The 21819-nt window shown below is 47.0% G+C and overlaps 2 protein-coding genes across 3 annotated transcripts in view; one reads left to right on the top strand and one right to left on the bottom strand.

Moving 5' to 3' along the window:
* The window catches only part of Dmgdh (dimethylglycine dehydrogenase), an 80563-nt gene extending 71532 nt beyond the window's left edge, over nucleotides 1-9031 (bottom strand). For both annotated transcript variants that reach the window (XM_051172614.1, XM_051172615.1), the window contains exons 1-2: nucleotides 8920-9031; nucleotides 5152-5320 (exon numbers count right to left, since the gene is read on the bottom strand). In XM_051172614.1, the coding sequence (XP_051028571.1) occupies nucleotides 5152-5320; nucleotides 8920-9005 (255 nt within the window). In that variant the 5' untranslated portion in view covers nucleotides 9006-9031. The remainder of the gene's footprint in view (nucleotides 1-5151; nucleotides 5321-8919) is intronic.
* Nucleotides 9032-9067: 36 nt separating this feature from the next.
* LOC127212500 (S-methylmethionine--homocysteine S-methyltransferase BHMT2) lies at nucleotides 9068-21787 on the top strand. The gene is made up of 8 exons (XM_051172617.1): nucleotides 9068-9210; nucleotides 12314-12446; nucleotides 14306-14397; nucleotides 16011-16202; nucleotides 17617-17764; nucleotides 18119-18301; nucleotides 19425-19653; nucleotides 21633-21787. The coding sequence occupies exons 1-8, from the start codon at nucleotides 9178-9180 to the stop codon at nucleotides 21712-21714; spliced, it is 1092 nt and encodes a 363-aa protein (XP_051028574.1). The 5' UTR covers nucleotides 9068-9177; the 3' UTR covers nucleotides 21715-21787.
* The last annotated feature ends 32 nt before the right edge of the window (nucleotides 21788-21819 follow it).

Below are 21819 nucleotides of genomic sequence, written 5' to 3'. Positions count from 1 at the left end.
ACTTTGTTTAGGGAACACATTCTTTTGGAAATGCATGACCAGGAAAGAGTCCATGTTACTGAAAGAGAATGTCCTCGTAGGCACAAGCCATGCTTCTGCCTATTCCTTGTCGCTAGGACAATCTGGAATAGGGTGCATGGGTTTTTCCTAGCCACGAGAACTGGTTAGCAGTTTTCTTATGTTGGCGTTTGTCTTTTTTTTTTTTTCTTTTAAGATTTATTTGCTTTATTTATTGCATATGAGTGCTTTACAGAAGAGGGCAGCAGATGATCTCATTATAGATGGTTGTGAGCCACCATGTGGTTGCTGGGAATTGAACTCAGGACCTCTGGAAGAGTAGGTGGTGCTCTTAACCACTGAGCCATCTCTCCAGCCCCCTGGCTTTTGTCTTTTAACTTGTGTTTAAAATTTAGAGTTATCCATATCATGTTTCTACTGCCGTTCAAGTTATCGGAATCTTCCTGCACGCTGTCTGTTGTTAATAAGACACCTGTTTTGTGACATTTGGACGTGTGGAGCACATGGTGTTTTTCTCTTCTGTGACTTCAACATGGATATAGTAAATGAAAAGCTTGAGACAGGAGAAAATACTGGTTTTTATCCTTCAGGCACATGGTTAAATGCCAGGCCACAGAGCTGGAGACATAAGACCTAAGGGAGCTGAAGAGATGGCTCATCAGTTCAGACTCCCAAGCAGCAGGTATGGCCAAAGAGGCCTCCACAGCAAGAAACCCTGTCCTGTCCTGAAAAGAAAGAAAGAAAGGAAGGAAGGAAGGAAGGACTATCCTGGAACTCAGTCTGTAGACCAGGCTGGCCTGGAATTCAGAGATCTGCCTGCCTCTGCCTCCCAAATGCTGGGATTAAAGGTGAGTGCCACCACCTCCCTGCTGGCATTAAACTTCAATTTTCTTGTGTATTAGTTTCTTTTCTCATTGTTATTGGACAAATACCAGACAAGAAACCACTTAAGTAATGAAGGGTTTATTTTGTCTTCCATCTTGAGGATTACAGTCTATCCTGGTGGGAAGGAAGGAGGAAAAGGCTAGTATTACCCTGCCTCTGCCCTCAGGAAGCAGAGAGATGAATGCTGGGTCTTAGCTCTCCTTTTTCTTTTACTCAGCGACCCTGGCCCATGGCATGATGCTACCCACACTCAGTCGGGTCTTCCTCCATTAACACAGCCTAGCAGCTCCCTCATAGACATGCCCAGAGGTGTGTCTCCCAGGTGACTCTGGAGTCTGCGGGCTTGCCAACTGCAATTAACTGTAGTATTCTTCCTAGGTCTTCTGCACTGGACACTGGCTTCAGAGGCTAAGCAGCAGAAGAGGCGTCTCAGACCTGCACGGGCCTGAGTAGAAGCAGCGTCCTCTGTGTTTTAAACTTCCTCCTGCATTCCAAGCACCTGCCACTGCACCGACCTATACAAAGGTTTCTGCCTATGGCTGACTATCATATACTCTTGTCTCGTCTCTTCTTGCTACAATTTGGAAAGTACTGCGCTTTATTGTATTTTTAACAAATGAGAACACATCCCTACTAGAATTCCTTATAAGAAAAAATTTCAAAGATTTTACCTCTCAATAGGAGAGAGTTCCCCCCAATAAGAGATGGCATTTAGAATAGAAAATCTAACCGTAGTATCCACATTTCTAAATATACCTTTAAGCATACTCTCTTCCCAACAGGATAGCTTTGCAAGCCAGCTGCCCCCTCTTCTAAAAACATCTCCCTTACCTGGAAGGAGGAAAACATATCTATTTTTTTTCCTCTGGTGCTAAGGACCAAGCCTGGAGCCTTGCACATGCATCCTATACAAGCACACTGCCATTAAGCTGTGTTCCCAGATATATCTTTTAAAAACTATGTACCTGCTATGTAGAAACCACCCACATCCATTCAGATTTCCAGCAAAGGTCAGCACATTTGGGACACTTGCCTCTTTGTAAAAGAGATGCATGCTTAAATCTCATAACCTTTTTCATTACTGCCAGGTAACAAATCTTTCTATGGTGCCACTCTCAACCTCAAGCCCCTCCTCTTCCTTTTCTCACACACTAGTCTTCTTAAGGTCTCAGTAAAACTAATCACAATGGTGGCCTCACACAGCAGTCAAAGAGACAAGATGAGCTCACCGTGCCATGCCAGCCTGGCCCCAGTGAGCCTTGAAATCTTAAGCAATAGATAGTTAATCATATCAGATGTTAGTTGTGTTGGTAAGGTTTCTTTCTCATGTATGTAAATAAGTAGAAAGTTCTAGATTATCTTCTGACACTCCAAATGAAGCACCTTGGGTCTTCCACCCTCAGATCTCTAAAGACTGTGCTGTGACATCATTCCCAGGGAAGTAGGGGGGCCCTATTCTCCAAAACAGGAGCGCTGTTACAGAGAGCAAGATCTTGGGATTTGCAGACTCGACTCCAGTTTGAACATTCTGTCCCAGGCTGTGCTGTTTTCCAGCCCTCATTTACTGTACCTTGTGGACACTTATATCATAGAAAACATATCATAATCAGGGACATCCAGGGACCTTGAGGTACTTCTGGGGACCAATGGGCATGCTCCCTTCATTTTCACAGTCTGTCCATTTAGCTCCAACTTTGCACAATCTCAATATGTCCCCAAATATCTCTCTGCTGAAAACTCTTGGCATGAGGAACTTCCTGGTGTCATTCCTTACAGAGAAGGCTCATGGATTTGTAAAAGCTCCCAGAATCACTTCCTAGGATAGACCCTGTCCTGTCCTTTATTCCAAGGGGCACAAACCACCCAGGTGCTGCTGCCTGACTCCACACTGAGTACGCAGTGGTCCCCCATTTGGCTCAGGTTTAATGACTTGTCTACAGGGGATGGGGTGCTTTTCCCACTATTTTGGTATATCTTTGCTCAGGAAAAAAAATTGACACAGTTAATTTCACATAAGGGGATTACTGTCTTAAAATCTTTGCCTGCCTGTCTTAAAAGAGTTCAGGCTAAGGTGTGTGTCTTGTCTTGGTGGGACATGTATCTTAAGGAATCCTTTAATCTACTTTGAAACGCAAGCCACAGCAAATCACTATCAGTGGACAAAGAAGTCATTCCGAGTTTAATGTGTATCTGCCTGGCCCGACTTAACAGTCAGGAAGTGTGAGGCTGTACAAGCAACCCTAGGAACCTAGTTCCACTTGCCTCAAAGCCCCCTTAGACCCCGTGTCCTGTTCCTACTCTCTGTAGTGTCCCTTCTTGGAGTTGCCTCTGTGTTCCTTGCCAAGTTTCTCTTTTCTTTAAGGCTCAGTTCCCACTCTGACCGCTTTCTGTCTGTGCCCAAGACTAACTCCAGGAGGAAAGGACTACTTTGCTTCCTTGTGACCTCACTTCTAAGAGACTGTAGTGGCTTGAATGAAAACAGCTCCCCCCCCCCCCCCCCGCTCCCCCATGAGCTCATAGGGAGTGGCACCGTTGGGGGGGCGTGGCCTTGTTTGAGTGGGTGTGGTCTTGTTAGAGGAAGTGCGTCACTGGGGGTAGGATTTGGAGTTTCAGAAGCCCAAACCAAGCCCAGTGTCGCTATCTCTTCCTGCTTGCTACACATCCAGCTGTAGAACCCTGAGCTACCTCTCCAGCACCATGTCTGTATACACGCTTCTATGCTTCCTGCTATGAGGACAATGTAAGAACTGCCGTGGTCATGACGTCTCTTCACGGCAGTAGAAACCCTAACTAAGACACAGATCGTGATGCCCCAACATAATATAGTTCCTTCTCTTCTTGAGTAATGAAACGCACACTGTGCTAGCTAGTTATCTGTCAAGTTGACACAAGCTAAAGTCATCTGAGAGGAAGGAACCTTGATAGAGGAAATGCCTCCATACGGGGCTGTAAGCAAGCCTGAAAGGCACGGTCTTATTTAGTGATTGACATGGGAGCCCAGCCCACTGTGGGTGGTGCCATCCCTGGGCTGGTGGTCCAGGGTTCCATAAGAAAACAGGCAAGCTGTGAGGAGCAAGCCAGTAAGCAGCACCCCTCCATGGCTTCTGCATCAGCTCCTTCCTAAAGGTTCCTACCCTGCATGAGTTCCTGCCCTGCTTTTTGCTCGGGGTGTTACACCACAGCAATAGTGACCATGATGACCCAACATAAGGAAAAGATAGAGAAGGTAGGCTTCCTTTAGACGGACAACATGAAGTCTACATAGAAAATGTTTGGGGTGGTGAGACAGGTTTTTGTAGGCATGAGGAAGTGGGGAACCAGTGACAGGAGAAATCTGTGCTGGGAAAACTGATCTGGATACAGGCAAGTGATGGGAAGTGCCCAACCTCCCTCCCACACTGAGGATGAGGGGTTGGAGGGTGAGGAGCTGGACTTGATGCTGTTTTTTCCGGGAGCACTGGCTGACGAGTGTTCATAGGGTGACCATGGGGCTATGAGATGGCAGCTGACTGAGTGTGAGTCTGGGAGGCACTGTTCACCCACACTCAGCCTTGACAACCATTCCTACCCGGAGGTCTGGCCCAGGCTTTGAGTGTGTACTGACCATCAAGAGGCCCTGGGAGAGAATTTCTTTTTCCTCTCCTCACCACAGGAAAGCTGATTATGGAAAGGGATGGCCAACAAGGCCAAGATTTTCCTCAAATTATATATATATATATATACACACACACACACATATGTATATGTATACATATAATTTACATATATATATGCATCAACAATCATAGAATCTTCCTTTCCCATCCCTCATTGCCTGGCAATATGGGAGTCATGTCAATCCAGGACCTTTACCTAAGCCATTCTCCAGGACAGTGGAGGCACACTGCATCACTAGAGCAATGGCATATGCTAGCTACATGGTGAGACTCAACAAAAATGCAAAACAAAACCAACTCAGGAAGTGAAATGCATTAGAAAATAAAAACTGAAGGAACTTTCTGGAAGTTACAGAGGTAGAGAAAGGCAAAGCCAGGATCAGAATCCAGAATCCACACGTTCAGCATAACGCCCATCCAAATAAGGACGTCCCACTTCCTGGAAGCACACCAGCCAGGTGACAGGATGCTTTCTGAGGTAAGGTGAGCAGGTCGCATACCCTGGAGAGCTCCCTATGGGGAGCTGTGAATGGGAGGAGGAACTGGTAAGAGCTCAGGGCACAGAAACAGATTTTGGGGATGCTCTCCTTACTGCGTGCCAGGTAGAGCCAGCAGTCAGCTCCGACTTCTCCAGCAGGACCACATCTTTCATCCCTGCCTTGGCCAGATGATAAGCCAGACTCACGCCCACACAGCCGCCTCCAATGATCACGGTCTCTGCTCTGTCCTTCCATTCTGGGGCCGAGGGTGGGCTCTCCTGTCTGGAAGACATTGCTATTAGCAGTGATGACTCACTTGGAGATAGCCAGTCCCGTTAGGATCTGATGCCCTCCCCTGACTGTCTCAGGACCCTCACACCTACAGGCTGCACTTTGAACCCAGGGTCATCTGAACCCTGGCTTGTTCCACCTCCAGCAAATGTAGCTAAGGAAATGAGCAGTAGCGGGTGGCGGCAGCTGTTTCTTTCTCAATCTAGACATGATTTTTTTGTTTTCTCACTAAAAAGGACATTCTGGGGCTGGTGCTCAGCTGGCCAGGAAGGGGCCTGAGTTTGATCCCCAGAATCCACACACACAAAGCTGGGCATGGTAACTCCCACCTGTAATCTCAGGGAAGCAGAGACAAGAGAATCCATCGTCTTGCTACCCAGCCTTCCCAGACTAATCAGTGAGAGATTCTGCCTCAAAAAACAATTTGGAGAGCAGTTGAAGAATGCCCCCCCCCAACATCTGGTGTGCACACGCCTGCACCTCCACACGCTCCCGTTGACTTCAGTCGGTGAAAAAGCCCTAATCTTTATGTCATGTGGTACCTATGAATCCTCTTCTCTGCAGTACTGTTAAAGAGAGACGGATGGAGAAGCACCCTCCCCTCTAGTCATCAGTTTGCAGGATGCCCTTCCTGGCTGCCCTGTGAGCCTTTTGCAGGCAGGGACAGTACCCTATCCATCACTGATCTTGGCTCCCTCCTGCTGCCCACATCCAATGAGTATGTCCAGTGACTGCATCTGAGATGTCAGCCTTCCACTGGCATGCCTTCCCTACACATGTCCCTATAGGACGGCATCCGAGCATTGTCAGGGCTCTGAGGCTAGTGCTCTCATTTGTCATCGCCACATTTCCTCCCTTCCTGTGTCCTTGGTGTGCATGAGGCTGGACACATGAGGCCTCAGAGCTCTGAAGCTTACAGCGAACCTGGGAGAGCAAGCAAATGAAACTAAATATGTGGATACTACAGCAATGAGGCTCTCTGAGGGAAGGTGCAGGGATTACAGGAGCATCCATAAACAGGAAGGCATGATGGGGCTCATGAAGAGAGAATGAAGGAAGCAAGTGGGGACATGAAGGCTTTAGCTGCAGAGGCAGCTGTGGGCGCTCAGCACAGGGAGGGCTGGCCTCTGAAAGGCCATTGATGCTGCATGAGGAGGGGGCCCCAAGGGTCTGGCTCTCCTTAAATATGTGAAACGTGACCCAAGAACGTGATTTATTAATTGCTTAGGTCTTACATTTTTCCCTAGTTACCAATCTATTTATCCCATTAAGGTCTAACATAGAAAGTCACAAAATGAATTAATAAGAATTCTCAGAAGACTCTCCATGGTGTATTCAGTGACACCAAATCCAAAAGCTGACGTTTTAAGGGATAAGGGTTGTTGTTTTGGTTTTGGTTTTTGGTGTTTTGTTTTTCAAGACAGGGTTTCTCTGATTATCCCAGTCTGTTCTGGAACTCAGTATGTAGACCAGGCTCAGAGATCCAGCTGGGCTATGGTGGTACACACCTTTAATCCCAGCACTAGGGAGTCAGAGGCAGGCAGATCTCTGTGAGTTTGAGATCAGCCTAGTCCTCAAAGCAAGGCTAAGACAGCCAGGGCTACACAGAGAAACCATGTTTCACAAAACCAAAATCAATCAATCAATCAATCAATTAATTAATTAAATTCTGAGATCTACCTACCTCTGCCTCCCCAGTACTGGGATTAAAGATGTGAGCCATCATTGCCGCCTTAAGGATAAGAGTTTTGGTTAATTGGTTTGGCTTTGATTTTGGGTTTTTTTGTTTTTTGTTTTTTTGTTTTATTTTCAAGACAGGGTTTCTCTGTGTGTAGCCCTGGCTCTCCTGGAACTCACTTTCATAGCCTCCAACTCACAGAGATATGCCTGCCTCTGCCTCCAAAGTGTTAAGGATAAGTTTTCAGCTGAGAAAAGAGCAGACAGCAAACTTCCCTGGAACCGGCATGATAGTAACTGCTGTGTCTGTTTTATGACACCTTATTGGGAAAAGGAAATATGTTTGTCTGATGAAGATTAAATTGTTGAGTGTCTCAATGTCTAAATTCTAATCCACCCTCAGAGTTTGTCAGACAGAAACTCACATTTTCTGCACGGGTTTAACAACATGGGGGGGGGGCGGTGACTTTGTATTTGGACAGAGCCTACGATGGCCTCGAGGTTGATATTATCCTGCCTCAGTCTCCCAAGTGCTGGGATCTCAGGATTTTGCCACCGCAGCCAGCTTTCTTACAGTTCTTAGAAGAGATAATGCCATTTGTGGTTACTCTCACTCTATGCATTATATGTAATATATGCACATTTCAGAATGCTTGCTTACGTCATTTGTGCATAAACACCCATAGTGAATAAAGACTTTAATGTTACACTGTATTTGTCTAATCAGTTTAAAACACGTTAACCCAAGACCCACGCCTTGCCATGTTCTCCCACATCAGGGTGCAGCGTCCCAGTTATGATGCTTTCTAGCTTACAAATCTCTCTCGCGTGTTCCTTCACTGGGGTTTACAGCTCTCCTCTGAGCCTGGCAGAGCAGTATTAGCAGCCTATCTTTGTTGAGGAAACTGTGCTCAACAGGAAGTTGCTGAGCCTGACAGAGCCAGAACTGCAGTTCTGTCTGTGGGCCTCGTATTCCCAGCTACTGGGACAAGTCTGCACACCAGGCACCATGTAAAGTCTGTGATGAAAGGATGGCTGGGTGAAACTGAGCAACGGTCCGTGCAGACCATATGATATAAAACACAAACCGAGTCATAATAGTGTTTGTTGAGTGACTCTGTGAACAGAAACCTCACTTTGCCACCATGGATGACGTCAGGAACGACGTCAGGACAGAAATGTCAAAGATGCTCTCGTGTTCTGTTTACAGATAGACAGACAGACACTACAGGAAAATGCCATCTCATGCGGTTTCACAACCCTACTCTGGAAGCCAAGGGAGACATGGGACACAAGCACCCACGGCAGGGGCATGCTAATCTCACCATGAATCTCACAGTCTTTGGGGGAAATGTGTTGCTGCCTCTTAATTTTTCAAATGACTTAACCCTTTCCCTAACAAGTTTATTTCTTAAAAATAAATAAATAAATAAATAACAAAACAAAAACAAACTCCCGTATTTGCCCAAACGTACGTGCATAAAAATATCAGATTCGTGTTCTCCGTGGACCAAGCAACCAGAAGTAGTCTAATTGTTAACGTGTATTGATAAGATGAAAAAACTGTGCAGCCATTAAAAAGAATAAGGCAGATCAATGTGCTCTAGTCTAGAATAATCTCGAAGACGTAACAATCATAAAACCAAAACAATGATAACAACTTCCATCAAGGTGCAAGCGAACCAGGGACAACAGCATCAACTCTTTGAGCACAGTAGACTCACACTGCCCACTGTTGACTGGCCAGGGCGATGGGTCCAGAGAGAAGGACAGAAGGACAGTCCCCCACCCCTCGCCTGCCACCCCACCACCCCGTAGTTATCAGGCAATTCCTGGAGAGCCCCAACCCATTCCTGGGAGCCAGGGAGCCTGCCTGATCCCCTCTTCCCGACCCGCAGGCAAGGGGCACTCACCCTTCCCGGAGGCCCGCTGAGCTTGGGCGCCCGGGGGAGCCCCGCAGCGGGAGGCTCCGCACCCGAAGCGCACCCAGTCGGAGCATGTCGAGGCGGAGGCCAAGCACGGGACAGACCGCGGCCTTAGGCTGGAGGTAGCGGGGGTGGGGGTGGAGGTGGGGGTGAAGGGTGAGTCCTCCCACGGAGGGGCGGGCTCCCTCACTGCGGCGCCTCCGGGACCCGTGCCACCGGGACCTGAGCCTGCACAGTCGCGGAGACATGGCACCAGCTGGAGGCCCGCGGGCCAAGAAGGTGAGTGTCAGTCAGGCCTCCTTCTTCCTTTTCTCGCGGAGTTCGAATCCTATTTCAGCTACCAGCGAAACCCTAAGGTCTTGGCAAGGCAGGGGGCTGGGCGGCCCCAGATCCTCAGTTTACCGGATCGCAAATGGATTAACATTCTTAGAGCCTTCACCCAACCCGGAGTTTCTGCATTTTCTGGTATCCCCAGTTTGCGGGTGAGGAAACTGAGGCCCAGGGTTAGTTGTCTCAGAGGAGAGATCTGAGGTCAAGCTCCTGGACTCCCGGAACCCACATTTTTCTCGCTTGAGGGAGCACACGCAGCAGCCCCTGGAGATTCACCTACAGGTGTTCCTGTCAGTTTCCCTCAGGGTTTGTAAGTGCAGCAACCTGGCTCCGGGTCTTCACACCTGTGCTGTGTGAAGCAAGGACACCATGCAGGTCACAAGGGTAGGGGTGCAGGTCCCCTCTGTTGCCTTCAGCAGACACTAGCACTAGGGCCTCTCAGGACGCCCCCTCCCCAAAGAACAACCCACCTGAACGCATAGTTCAGAGTTCTGGGGGGTCCGTGGAGGCTGGAAACGTGCAGCTCACCGATGCTACGAAACTGGGAATAGAGTTGACCTTTGAGAGTAAGGAAGGGCAGTCCAGGTTCAATCACTTGCTGAGTTGTTAGTCAGCCATTAAAGGCTCCAAATGAGAAGACTGAGAGTGTAGGTGACCCACCCTAGCCCTGCAACAGTAATTACACACACACCGGCAGAGGGCCAGCCAGGGTCCTGAGAGAGATTTTTTTTTTTTTAAAGAGATACTCTTCTAATGACAAAAGCTGAACCCTAGGAAGGAAATGATAATAATAATTAAAAAACAAAACAAAACACCACCTCCTTTTAAAAGTGAAGAATACTGAGCTGTCTTTCCTCACCTGACCTTCTGTAATGCTATGTTCATTTTTTATAATTCACCCCCACACACACACACACAACACAGGGTTTCTTTGTGTAGCTTAGGCTGCCCTGGACTCACTTTGTAGACCAGGCTGTCCTGGAACTGACAAAGCTCCACCTGTCTCTGCCTCCCGAGTGCTTGAATTTAAAGGCATGCACCACAAAGCCTGGCCATAATTCACTTTTTTAAACTAATTTCATTACATTTATGCATGTGTTTGTTTACTGTGTATTTGTTTGGGTATGTTCATACATGTAGAGGTCAAAGGACAACTTCCAGAAATGGGTTCTCTCCTTCTACCAAATGGGACCCAGGGATTAAATTCTGTGGGCGATCGAACTCAGCCATAATGTTTGGCAGCAGGCATCTTTAGCTTGTAATTCACTTTTTAATATTAATTTTTATAAGAGACTTTTTTTTTTTTTTTTTTTTTTTTTTTTTTTTTTTTTTAAGAAAGGGTCTCACTCTGTAGCCTGTGTGGCCTGGAACTCCCTGTGTACCAGGCCAGCCCCAAACTTGCAGAGATCTACCTGTGTTTGCCTCCCAAGTGCTGGGATTAAAGGCTGCACCCCATTCTTGGCTAGTCACTTTTTAAAAAAGGTTTTATGGGGCCAATGTGATGTTTGTTTGTTTGTTTTAAGCGTGCTAATATTTGATCAAAGATTTTTTGGTTTTGCCTCTCAGGACACAGATCCTGTCATTTGTGATGCCTCTGATGTTCTCAGAACTATTCAGTACCTCTGTGTAGCTCATTAAGGACCTCTCATCATTGGATGCTAGCAGAGGCAGGAGGGATAGAGACAAATAAGATCTGTCACCTGAGCCGGGCCGGGCATGGTGGCGCACACCTTTAATCCCAGCACTTCGGAGGCAGAGGCAGGCAGATCACTGTGAGTTCGAAGCCAGCCTGGTCTATAAAGCAAGTCTAGGACAGCTAAGATAACAAAGAGAAACCCTAATCCCAGCACTCGGGAGGCAAACTGAGGCACTACGAGTTCAAGGCCAGCCTCGTCTACACAGCAAGTCCAGGACAGCCAGGGCTGTTACACAGAGAAACCCTGTCTCAAAAAATAAAAATAAAATAAAATAAAATAAAAATAAGGGGGTGGGGTGGGTAGAGAGACCCTGTCTCAACAAAACAAAACAAAAAGATCTGTCACCTGCTCCTACATATTCTACCATCAAAATGAAACAGGCAAGCGACCAGACACTGTTGCACACATGGACCAGACACATAGGTGAAGATGCTGAGGTTATAAAGCCCACAGGAGAAGCGCAATGGCGGATAACTGTGCACTAGAGCATCCAACAATCCACTGGCTGTGACAACAGAGGGTGTGAATCCAAGAAATACTTTAGAGACACAAGTTGTAAGATTGGGTACAAGAAGAAGCAACCTCAGCTAGAACACTGGAGTAATGGTTCTCCCCTCAAGGACTGTTTGGTGTGTGCTATTAAATTTGATTCTTAAATTGGTGAACACAAGGAAGTGGTTTGCATCTCTCATCTAACGAGGTGTGAAGATGAGCCAGGAGTGTCCGCTGTGGCTACTCTAGATTGTGATGAAAACCTGCATAACCAGTGGACATTGGCTCCAGTGGACATTGAGTACAATTGAAGGGGCATGGCTACAAGATGGCGTGCAGCCGAGGGTGCATGGCTACAAGATGGTTGCAGCTGAGGATGGCATGGCTACAGGATGGCTCTACATCCAGGCGTCATAAGGACATGCCAGTCATAAGGGAAAAGAGAAACAAAATGGCTTCCACCATGTCACTGGCCAGTGGTGTGACAAGGCCATGCCCAACAACCAGGGGGTCTTATGGATTTAGGAGTCTGTTTGTTTAAATTGAAGATATTGTGTTCACAAACTTCAATACATTAACAAAGAAGAGAGGACATGAAAAACTAAAGTGACTATCAGGTTAACTAGCACTTTCAGGATAGTTTGACCCAGAAAATGCTAGTTGAGGAAAAAAAGTATCCATAGCTCCATGGCTGCACAAAACAAGTATTTAGATTGGCCAGGAATCATGCTACAGTGTCTTCTCAAATGCTTAGATGTAGTTTCTGCCTAAAGACACAAGGCCACCGTTCCTACAATTAGAAATGGCTTTAAAAGAAGAGACGGGTGTGAGGGAGTCTCTGTTCTCTTCCCCCCCTCCCCCAGGGCATTTTGGAGCGTCTGGACAGCGGGGAGGTCGTGATTGGGGATGGCAGCTTTCTCCTCACTCTGGAGAAGAGAGGCTTTGTGAAGGCAGGGCTCTGGACCCCAGAAGCAGTGGTAGAGCATCCAAGCGCAGGTGAGTGCCCATGTGGCCCAGGGTGTGTGTGCAAGTAACAGCTTAAACATCAGTGAGGGAAAACCAAGGGAAACAGCAAGCTTTTCTAAGGACCACTTGCTTCCCTTGAGAAACAGCCAGCGGGCGGAGGCCATGACATTGTGTGGACTGAAAACACAAGGAAAAGTATCCATTTCTCTCTGTCTTTGTCTTTTCTTTCTCCCTCTCCCTTTCCATTCACATCTTCTTGAACAAGCATTGTTAAAAATATATCCGTTCCTTGAATATTTCCCCTGTAGCTATTTAAGAGTTTCCTTACGTTAGCAAGAGTTATCACCGGCTTTAGACTCACCCCACTGAAGGCTGTGCGTGGGGCCGATAACAATCACGTCCATGGTGATAGTGGCTGAAGGCCATCACCCGCTTAATGGTGCAGGTGGCCAGGCTGTGGGGACCAGAGCATAAAGAAAGGAGCCCGCTCCCTTCGTCTTCCTGATATGGGAAAAATAAAAATGAAAGAGTCAGAAGTAGAACCCGTTGCAATTGGTTGGTGACATTGCATTGGGGCTTTAACTCTATCTGGCTTCCTTGGTTTTCCTTGTTTTCCCAAAGTGGGGGAAATGAAGCCATGGAATATGGACCACATACTGGAATTGCGGCTTTTGTGTCTGCTTGATTTCATTCGCACAGACTTTAGGCAACGTGAACCTGATGTGCTTGCTTGATTCTCCCCCAGACCAGCCTTGTGACTTCAGACAAGTTCCCTGACCTCACTGAGAATCCTGCTCCTCTGTCTGCCTCTTGGGCCAGGGATGTAGGACAGTTGTGAGGACAGATGAGTTTGCTTACCACCATGAGCTACCCAGGCATCATTAGAACTCTGTGACCATTGCTGCTGTTTCCCAGATTCCCCAGGTGCTCCCTCCTCCTGCAAAGCAGAGTGGCTTTGCTTCTCCGGTGCCTCTTAGGAATTTCTCCCTTTGTTTTTATTTTTGCACGATCTTTCAGCTAAACCAAAAATGTCAGATTAGCCATCAGATGATGACAGGGCAGAGAAGTATTAGAAGGGGACTTTCTTTTCTTTCCTGGAGGAAGTCTCCTTCAGTCACAGTCATAGGGGAGGGGAGTAAGGGGAAAATGAGAGGGAGGGAGGAATGGGAGGATACAAGGGAGGGGATAACCATTGAGATGTAATATTAATAAAAGAAAAGAAAAAAGAAAAAAAATGTTTAAAAAAAATTTTTTAGGCAGGGCCTCATGCATCCTAGGCTGGCCTCAAGCTGACTGAGGATGACTTCAAACTTCTGATCTCCCATGCCTCCTCCTAAGTGCTAGATTACAGGTGTGAGATGCCACACCTGCTTTACAGGGGGCAGAGGGTCCAACTGAGGACATTATGCATGCTAAGGAAACATTCTGCCGACAGAGCTCCATTCCCAGCCTCAGAGGGAAGACCTTCCGAGATGCTAGGGATAGTGGGGCTGTTTACACATGACTCTCTCACACTTGCTGTTAACCCAGCCTGCTGTGGGTGTCACTCACAGGCCTGCTGCCCTCTGTCTGAGCTTCTCCACTCTTCATCCCACGTTGGCAATAACAGGTCAGCAGCATCAATCTCTAAACAAGAATGAGGGGACAGGGAGCCAGCCAGGCCTCTGTCTCAGCATGGGATGAGGCACTTGAGGCCAGCCATCAGGACCCTGAGGGATGCTCCATAGTGCCTGCTGTCCCCTCACAACACTGACTTCAACCTGTGGCTTTGTCAGTTCTAGGTTTGAAATTGGGTCCGGTGGTAAGGGAGGAGAGGGAGGGAGCTGTGCCTGAGAACACAAGCTTCTGGATTTCCATTTTGTAAATTGCAATTTCCACTCTTTTGGCAGTTCGCCAGCTTCACACAGAATTCTTGAGAGCGGGGGCTGACGTCCTGCAGACGTTCACCTTTTCTGCCACTGAGGACAATATGGAAAGGAAGGTAACTGGGGTGGGGGGTGGGGAGCAGCTACAAGGAGCAGAGCCTTCTCGTGGGAGGTGGTGAAAAGGGTGTACCAGGTCACATCCAACTCCTGTGACTTCACCATTCCACAGACACGTGCGTGAAACAGAATATTGTCAGTTTAGGTGGAAAAGGACAAGACAGGCCAGAACAGGCTCTGGGAAGGGGGAGGAATCCCTCCCAGGTGTTTTGTGGAAAAAGAACATTTGACTAGATTGGTTTTTACCTTCTCATTCTGTATTGTTCTTTTTCTCCTCTCGCTTTTCTGTCCCCCTTGACAAAAGTCAAGCTTGACACCCAGTTTTGCTGCCTGTGTGACTCCATGTAAGGCCATCCCTGCATGGCACAATGTCTTAACTCTGGAGAAAGGTAATAAACAGTGCTATGTTCAGACCCATCAAGAAGAGCAGATGGGATGAAGGATGCAGAAGTATTTGCAAAGCCGACTGCTGATGAGTGACTGGAGAAGCCCACATTTAGTGGGAGCCAATGTGTGCTGTGTTCAGTTATATCCATGGACTATCATGATGGTGCTCTCTGTGCTAAGTAGAAAAGTGACAGAAAGGCTCAAACCCTCTTCTGAAGAGGCTCATGATCTGTATGAGAGGGGAACAAATAGAGCTATTAAAATCCAATGTGATGGGACTAAAAGGTGGCTCGATGGTTAAGAACACTTGATGCGCTTCCAAAGGACCCAGATTCAATTCTCAGCACCCACATGACAGCTCAAACTGTCTGTAACTCCAATCCCTGGGGATATGATGCCTTCTTCTGGCCTCTGAAGGGATCAGGCATGTGTCTCTGTGTGTGTGTGTGTGTGTGTGTGTGTGTGTGTGTGTGTGTGTGTACACACATACAAAATATCCGTACCCATACACATCATCATCATCATCAAAAGAAGAACAAGAAGAACAAGAACAAGACTATACCTCATAATTAGTCTAAATTTGTGTTTAAAAATCCAGTGTGTATAATAACAATAACGGAAATACAAAATCACTAGCGGGGAGGCTGAGGCGATGGCTCAGTCAAGAAACTATTTGCCATATAAGCACAAAGACTGAGTTTGGGCCCCCGGACCCCATGTAAAAGCCAGTTGCGTTTAATGCACATCTATCTCTGACCCCCAGCACCAGGGCGGAGGTAGGCAGATCCTTGGAGCCCTTGGCCAGCCAATCTAGCAAAATCCACAAGTCCCAGACTCAGTGAGACCCTGTCTCAAAAACTAACATGGAGAGGAATTGAAGAAGACACCTGGTGTTGACTTCTGGCCTCCACAAGTGCATGTTACCCGACACACACACACACATTCACATACACACGAATACACACACAGGCATATAAACACACACATATGCATGTGCATGCACGCATGCATATACCATACTCACATACATGCATACACATGCACATGCGGTACATATGCATGCATACACACATGCATACACACACACACACAAAGTCACTGGTGACACAGGAGGTTCTGTTCAGTTACTCCTGAATTGCAGTCTGCAGGACTGACTTGCCCACTGCTTCCTCTGTGACTTGTTTTACTTTCCAGCTACAACATAGGCTCATGTTTCTGTTCTCAGTGGGAAGACGTGAATGCAGCCGCCTGTGACCTGGCCAGGGAGGTGGCCGATGGAGGGGATGCTCTGGTGGCAGGGAGCATCTGCCAGACATCACTGGACAAACACCACAAGGACGAAACTAGAATTAAAAACCTTTTCCGACTACAGCTACAAGTCTTTGCCAGGAAAAACGTAGACTTCCTGATTGCAGAGGTAAAGCTGGCCGTAGAGGAACCGCACCAGGCTGCCCTGTGCCCTCATTTCCTCTGTGTGGATGGTCAGGGGTCTAGGCTAACACACTGCAGCCCATGCCGTCTGCACGCTGGGTTCTCTGTGAGGCAGGGGATAGACCTACGGCATGCATGCCTCACTGTGGGGTTTGCCTTCTGAGCTTTAAGTGGTTGTAGTAACTGATTCGGGGGGACCAGATAACCTGAGATGAGAAAAAGAGGACAGTGGTTTAGGAATTACCGCCTGCCACAGGAGAGGCCAGGCTGGACCGTGTTAGAGGTGGGGACGATGGGGAAGCTAACTCTGTGGCAGGCAGATGGCTGCTCAGGTTCACCCAGGGACTCACCAGAGAGACTCAGCACCAGGTAACTACTGGCTTCTCCATTCTGGCCTTCCTCCCTGCCTCTCTCCTTCTCCTCAGGCTACCACATGTGAGTGGCATTTTAAAGAAAGCATAGATACATCAAGTCAGGTTTTTGTCGTTATTGTTGTTGCTGAGATGTATGCCTGAGGAAAATGAACTTAAGAGAAGGAAATAAAATCACTTGGTCTCATGGCTTTGGAGGGTCAGTCTTCAGCTAGCTGGCTCTAGGTCATCTGGCTCTGTTCTGGGTCTGAGATTGGGCAGAAGAGACAATAAAACAAAAACAAAAACAAAAAAAGGAGTAAAGAAAGAAGCTATGGGGAGATTGCTGCTGTCTCTTGTCCAGTTTCCTTAAGTCATCCTTTTAACGGAGGTGCTGATGGGGGTTCCCAGGAAGTACCCCACAGCTGACAAATAGCTCTAGCCACCATGAACAAACAAGGACACCCAGGAGCTCTGTTTCATGCTCTGTGCCTCAGTTTAACCTTCTGGGAACATCTTCCCACTTTCCCCTTCCTGCTTTATGGAACTCTTAGGGTACATAAACCAGAAATTATGTAAAAACACTGTGCAGTATAGTACACAATAAAATATGTTTTTCAGAGCTAACCTCAGTTTCATAAAAGATGATCCTCAAATCAATAAGTAAAATCTTTATTCCTCGGTGATCTGTGGTGCAAGGGACAGCACATTGGGCTTCTGGTGACAAAAATATTTGTTCCCTTAAAATTTTTATTTTAAATATATAACTATTTTAAAAACAACCTTTAAATAGTATAATTTTTGTCTTACTAACAGTCACTAGGTCACCAAATACTGATCGCCAAAGAAAACTCCGAATATTCTGATTGAAGGAATTCAAATGCTTCCTCAGAAGGTTATTCTTTGCATAATCTGTTAAGAGGTCCATTCCTCAGCAAGCTGTATCACATATTGTCTGTTTGGTAACTTTTATAACAGTTTTACAGCATTTGTGCTTTACCGCTCAAGAGTCTACTTTGAGCCCAATCTTTAAAAAGTGCTGTCTCCTAGTATTTTGAGGATGTAGAAGAAGCTGTGTGGGCTGTGGAAGTCTTGAGAGAAGTGGGGAAATCTGCGGCTGTGACCATGTGCATTGGCCCAGAGGGGGACATGCACGGCGTGACACCTGGAAAATGTGCAGTGAAACTGGCACAGGCAGGTAAAGTGGCCTATGACGAGACGAGCAGTGTAGTGGCCGCTTATGAAATGCAGCCAAATCTGCTTAATATTGTCAGAGAAATAAAAGAACAAGAAGAAAAATTTCTTGTCTATAGCGAATCTCTAAGCTAGATTCTAAGGTTGATTGATTAATTGACGATTGATTGATTTGAAATGAAGTTCAATCATTTCTAATCAATGCAGCCTAGGCCAGCGTTGAATTTGTGACCACGCTGCTCTGTGATGCTGCAATTACAGCCATGCACCATAACCAGCTCAGCTTCTAACTGTTATGAAAAGAACAAACAAATGAATACACCCTAAGTTGTAACGGTTTCTTTATCGCCTTGCACAGGGGCAGACATCGTTGGAGTCAACTGCCGGTTTGGACCCTGGACCAGCTTACAGACCATAAGGCTCATGAAGGAGGGCCTCAGGGATTCGGGCCTGCAAGCTCACCTGATGGTGCAGTGCCTGGGCTTCCACACACCTGACTGTGGCAAGGGAGGGTTTGTGGACCTCCCAGAATATCCCTTCTGTAAGCTCAAGTGTATATAAAGTCCTTACATTTCTTTTCTCTCCTCTTCCTCCTCCTCCTCCTCTTCCTCCTCTTTCTCCTTTTCCTCCTCTTCTTCCCCCTCCTCTTCCTCCTCCTCTTCCTCCTCCTCTTCCTTTCTTCTTCTTCTTCTTCTTCTTCTTCTTCTTCTTCTTCTTCTTCTTCTTCTTCTTTTTTTTTTTCTTCTTCTTCTTCTTCTTCTTCTTCTTCTTCTTCTTCTTCTTCTTCTTCTTCTTCTTCTTCTTCTTCGAGACAGGGTTTCTCTATATAGCTTTGGCTGTTCTGGAGCTCACTCTGTAAACCAGGCTGGCCTCGAACTAACAAAGTTTCCGCCTGCCTCTGCCTCCCAAGTGCTGGGATTATAGGTGTGTGCCACCACTGCCTGGTTCCTTTATGCTTCTTACTATGACTTAATTGATAGAGTTGAATAATATATGGCCACGTAAGGAAAAAACTTTCAGTGTTAACCAGACAGAAACTACCTAAAGAATGCATAGTGCTTCTAGCGTTTATATTAGTTTTTTTTTTTTTTTAAACTGGAGTAGGGGTGAGGGAGAGGAAAAGCCCAGCTAAGTATCTGTCATTTGAAAATGGAGCTGCAGCCGTGCAGTGGTAGCACATGCCTTTAATCCCAGCACTTGGGAGGCAGGGGCAGACGGATCTCTGTGAGTTCGAGGCCAGCCTGGTCTACAAAGTGAGTCCAGGACAGCCGAGGCCACAGCGGTTGCTTCTCTGGTTGCTTTCACCAAATACCAGACTTGAAGCAACTTGAGGGAGGAAAGATTTCTTCTGGCTCTGACTCAGAGGGGATGAAGTCCTTCATGCTGAGAAGGAGTGGAGTGTGACGTGGCTGGCCATGTCACATCCACAGTCAGGAACCTCAATGAAGACAGGAAGCTGGGGGTTGGGGAGGTGCCTGTCAAACCTCAAGGCCCGCCTCTGGTGACCCACTTCCTCCAGCAAAGCTCTACCTCTGATGGTTTCTCACCACTTCCAAATAATCCACAGCTAGGGACCAAGTGTTCAAACACATGAGGCTATGGGGGACATCTCCCATTCAAACGACAGACATGGTAACAGAAACGTCAAAACCATTGTATTGCAGGCCTGGAACCCAGAGTTGCGACCAGATGGGATATTCAAAAATACGCCAGAGAGGCCTACAACCTGGGGGTCAGGTACATTGGCGGCTGCTGCGGATTTGAGCCCTACCACATCAGGGCGATTGCAGAGGAGCTGGCCCCAGAAAGGGGGTTCCTGCCACCAGCTTCAGAAAAACATGGCAGCTGGGGAAGTGGTTTGAACATGCACACCAAACCCTGGGTCAGAGCCAGGTGAGGTCGCTTTTAAGTTCCATCCATAATTCCCCTTTAACCTCATTGTATGTGTTCTTGCAAATGCAAGCGGTGCAAAGGTGCACAGAACAAAAGCAAGCTGCCCCACCCCACTCCCAGGGGAGACTTGGTCTGCGCAGACTCCTGTAACAGAATATACCATCACTTTGGTGCCTTATAAACAACAGAAATTTGGGGCCAGGAGTAGGGGTGAGTGGTGGCCTGGACCTTTAATCAAAGCACTCATGAAACAAAGGCGTGCAGGGTCTCTGTGTGCACAAGCCCAGCCTGGTCTCTACAGAGCAAGCTTCAAACCAGCCAGAGCTACAAAATGAGACCCTATCTCAAAACAAACAAACCATATGCCCTCCCCCACCCCGCTGCCCCAGAAATTTGTTTCTCATAGAGTTCTGAAGTCCAAAAACAAGCTGCCAGTAGATGCAGTATTTGATGAAGGCCTGCTTTCTCAAAGATAGTAACTCTTTGCTGGGGGCTCTCTTAATAGAAGAGTCAAAGCAAGCTCTGTGGAGCCTCTTTCATAAAGGCACTAATCCCATTCACTAGGGCTCCACCCTTATAACTTAATTGCCCCCCCCAGACCTATTCTTGTGATCATATTGATTAGTTGTCAAAATACATTCTTTTAAGAATGTATTTACTTATTATGTATACAGTACTCTGCTTGCATGTATATCTGCAGGCCAGAAGAGGCACCAGTTCTCAATATAGATAGTTGTGAGCCACCATGTGGTTGCTGGGAGTTGAACTCAGGACCTTTGGAAGAGCAGCCGGTGTACTTAACCTCTGAGCCATCTCTCCAGGCCCCAAAATACATTCTTAATGGATTTTAAAAATGTACACATATTTATGGGCACCACATGATATACACATTGAAAATTGTTCAAGTTGAGCCAGGCGTGGTGGCACACGCCTTTAATCCCAGCACTCGGGAGACAGAGGCAGGCATATTGCTGTGAGTTTGAGGCTAGCCTGGCCTACAAAGCAAGTCCAGGACAGCCAAGGCTACCCTGAGAAACCCGGTATCGAAAAACCAAAAAAAAGAAAAGAAAAAAGAAAAATGTTCGAATCAGGATAAACTCATTCCTCCTCCAATGATTATCATTTCTTTGTGGTAAAAATACTCAAACCCCTTAGGGAGATATATATATATATTTCTCTGTAGTCATCCTATTACACAGCTTCATATTTCTGTGTGTGTGTGTGTGTGTGTGTGTGTGTGTGTGTGTGTGCAAGAACATTCTGCTGATTGTGGAACCACAGAACAGCCTCAGGTGTCATTCTTCCTCAGGGGCCATGCACCATGGTTTTTTGAGACAGGGTTTCTCACTAGGACCTGTAGTTTGCCAATTGCATCAGGCCAGCCGGCTAGTGAGCCATGCCTGTCTCTGCTTGCCCAGTACTGGGATTACAGGCACACACCACCGCACCTGGATTTTTATGCAGGTGCTGAGGCTCAAACTCGGGTCCTCATGCATGCACAGCAAGCGCTTTCTGACTGGTTCCCCTGAGCCCATTCTTCGGCTGCTCCAAGTCATGCTATCAAACGCTTTTTTTTAAACAACTATGTCCGATTCTGTAATCACAATTAAGTCTTCCAGGCTTTATCTATAGGTCTCTTCTAACGCCATAAAGCCAGAGAACGGCGTCTACAGTATTATTACAGCTGTCGCACAAGCGACAGTCCCACTTAGCAAACCTTGACGGGCTCCTTGACCGGGAAAGTTCCTGGCTTCATGGCCTGGTGGATTCTCCTCTCTTAGATTTCATCACTCGTCTAAATTCTTGCCAGATGTGAATTCGCTTCCTGATTGGACAAAAGTTCTATTTTAGTATGGCATCTCTCCTTTCCTTCCTCTTCTTCTCTAACACACACGCATGCCAGCACACAACATGCAAAAATTGTTTCAATAAAATGAGTTTGGGTCTTTTACTTAATGGCGCATATTTTCCAAACCCAGGGCTAGTCGGGAATACTGGGAGAGCCTGCTGCCAGCTTCAGGAAGACCTTTCTGTCCTTCCCTATCAAAGCCGGACGCATAAGGAGCAGAGAAAGAAAACTCCGAAGCTAGAAACCACAGCAAGCCCCGTCTGGAACCGACCTCGCTGCTGTCCTTAGCCTTCCCTGTTCTTCCAGCTACTGAGCGT

Source organism: Acomys russatus, chromosome 30, assembly GCF_903995435.1.
Source record: "Acomys russatus chromosome 30, mAcoRus1.1, whole genome shotgun sequence".
NCBI lineage: Eukaryota > Metazoa > Chordata > Mammalia > Rodentia > Muridae > Acomys > Acomys russatus.
The sequence above is the reverse complement of the archived record's forward strand: the minus strand, read 5'-3'. Positions and strand labels throughout refer to the sequence as shown.

Bases quoted from the DNA above. Each gene is read 5' to 3' on its own strand.
- LOC127212500 (XM_051172617.1), top strand. From the start codon at position 9,178: ATGGCACCAGCTGGAGGCCCGCGGGCCAAGAAG. The intron at 18,302-19,424 runs GTAAGCTCAAGT...ATTGTATTGCAG, and splicing joins CCTCCCAGAATATCCCTTCT to GCCTGGAACCCAGAGTTGCG. The intron at 19,654-21,632 runs GTGAGGTCGCTT...TTCCAAACCCAG, and splicing joins AAACCCTGGGTCAGAGCCAG to GGCTAGTCGGGAATACTGGG.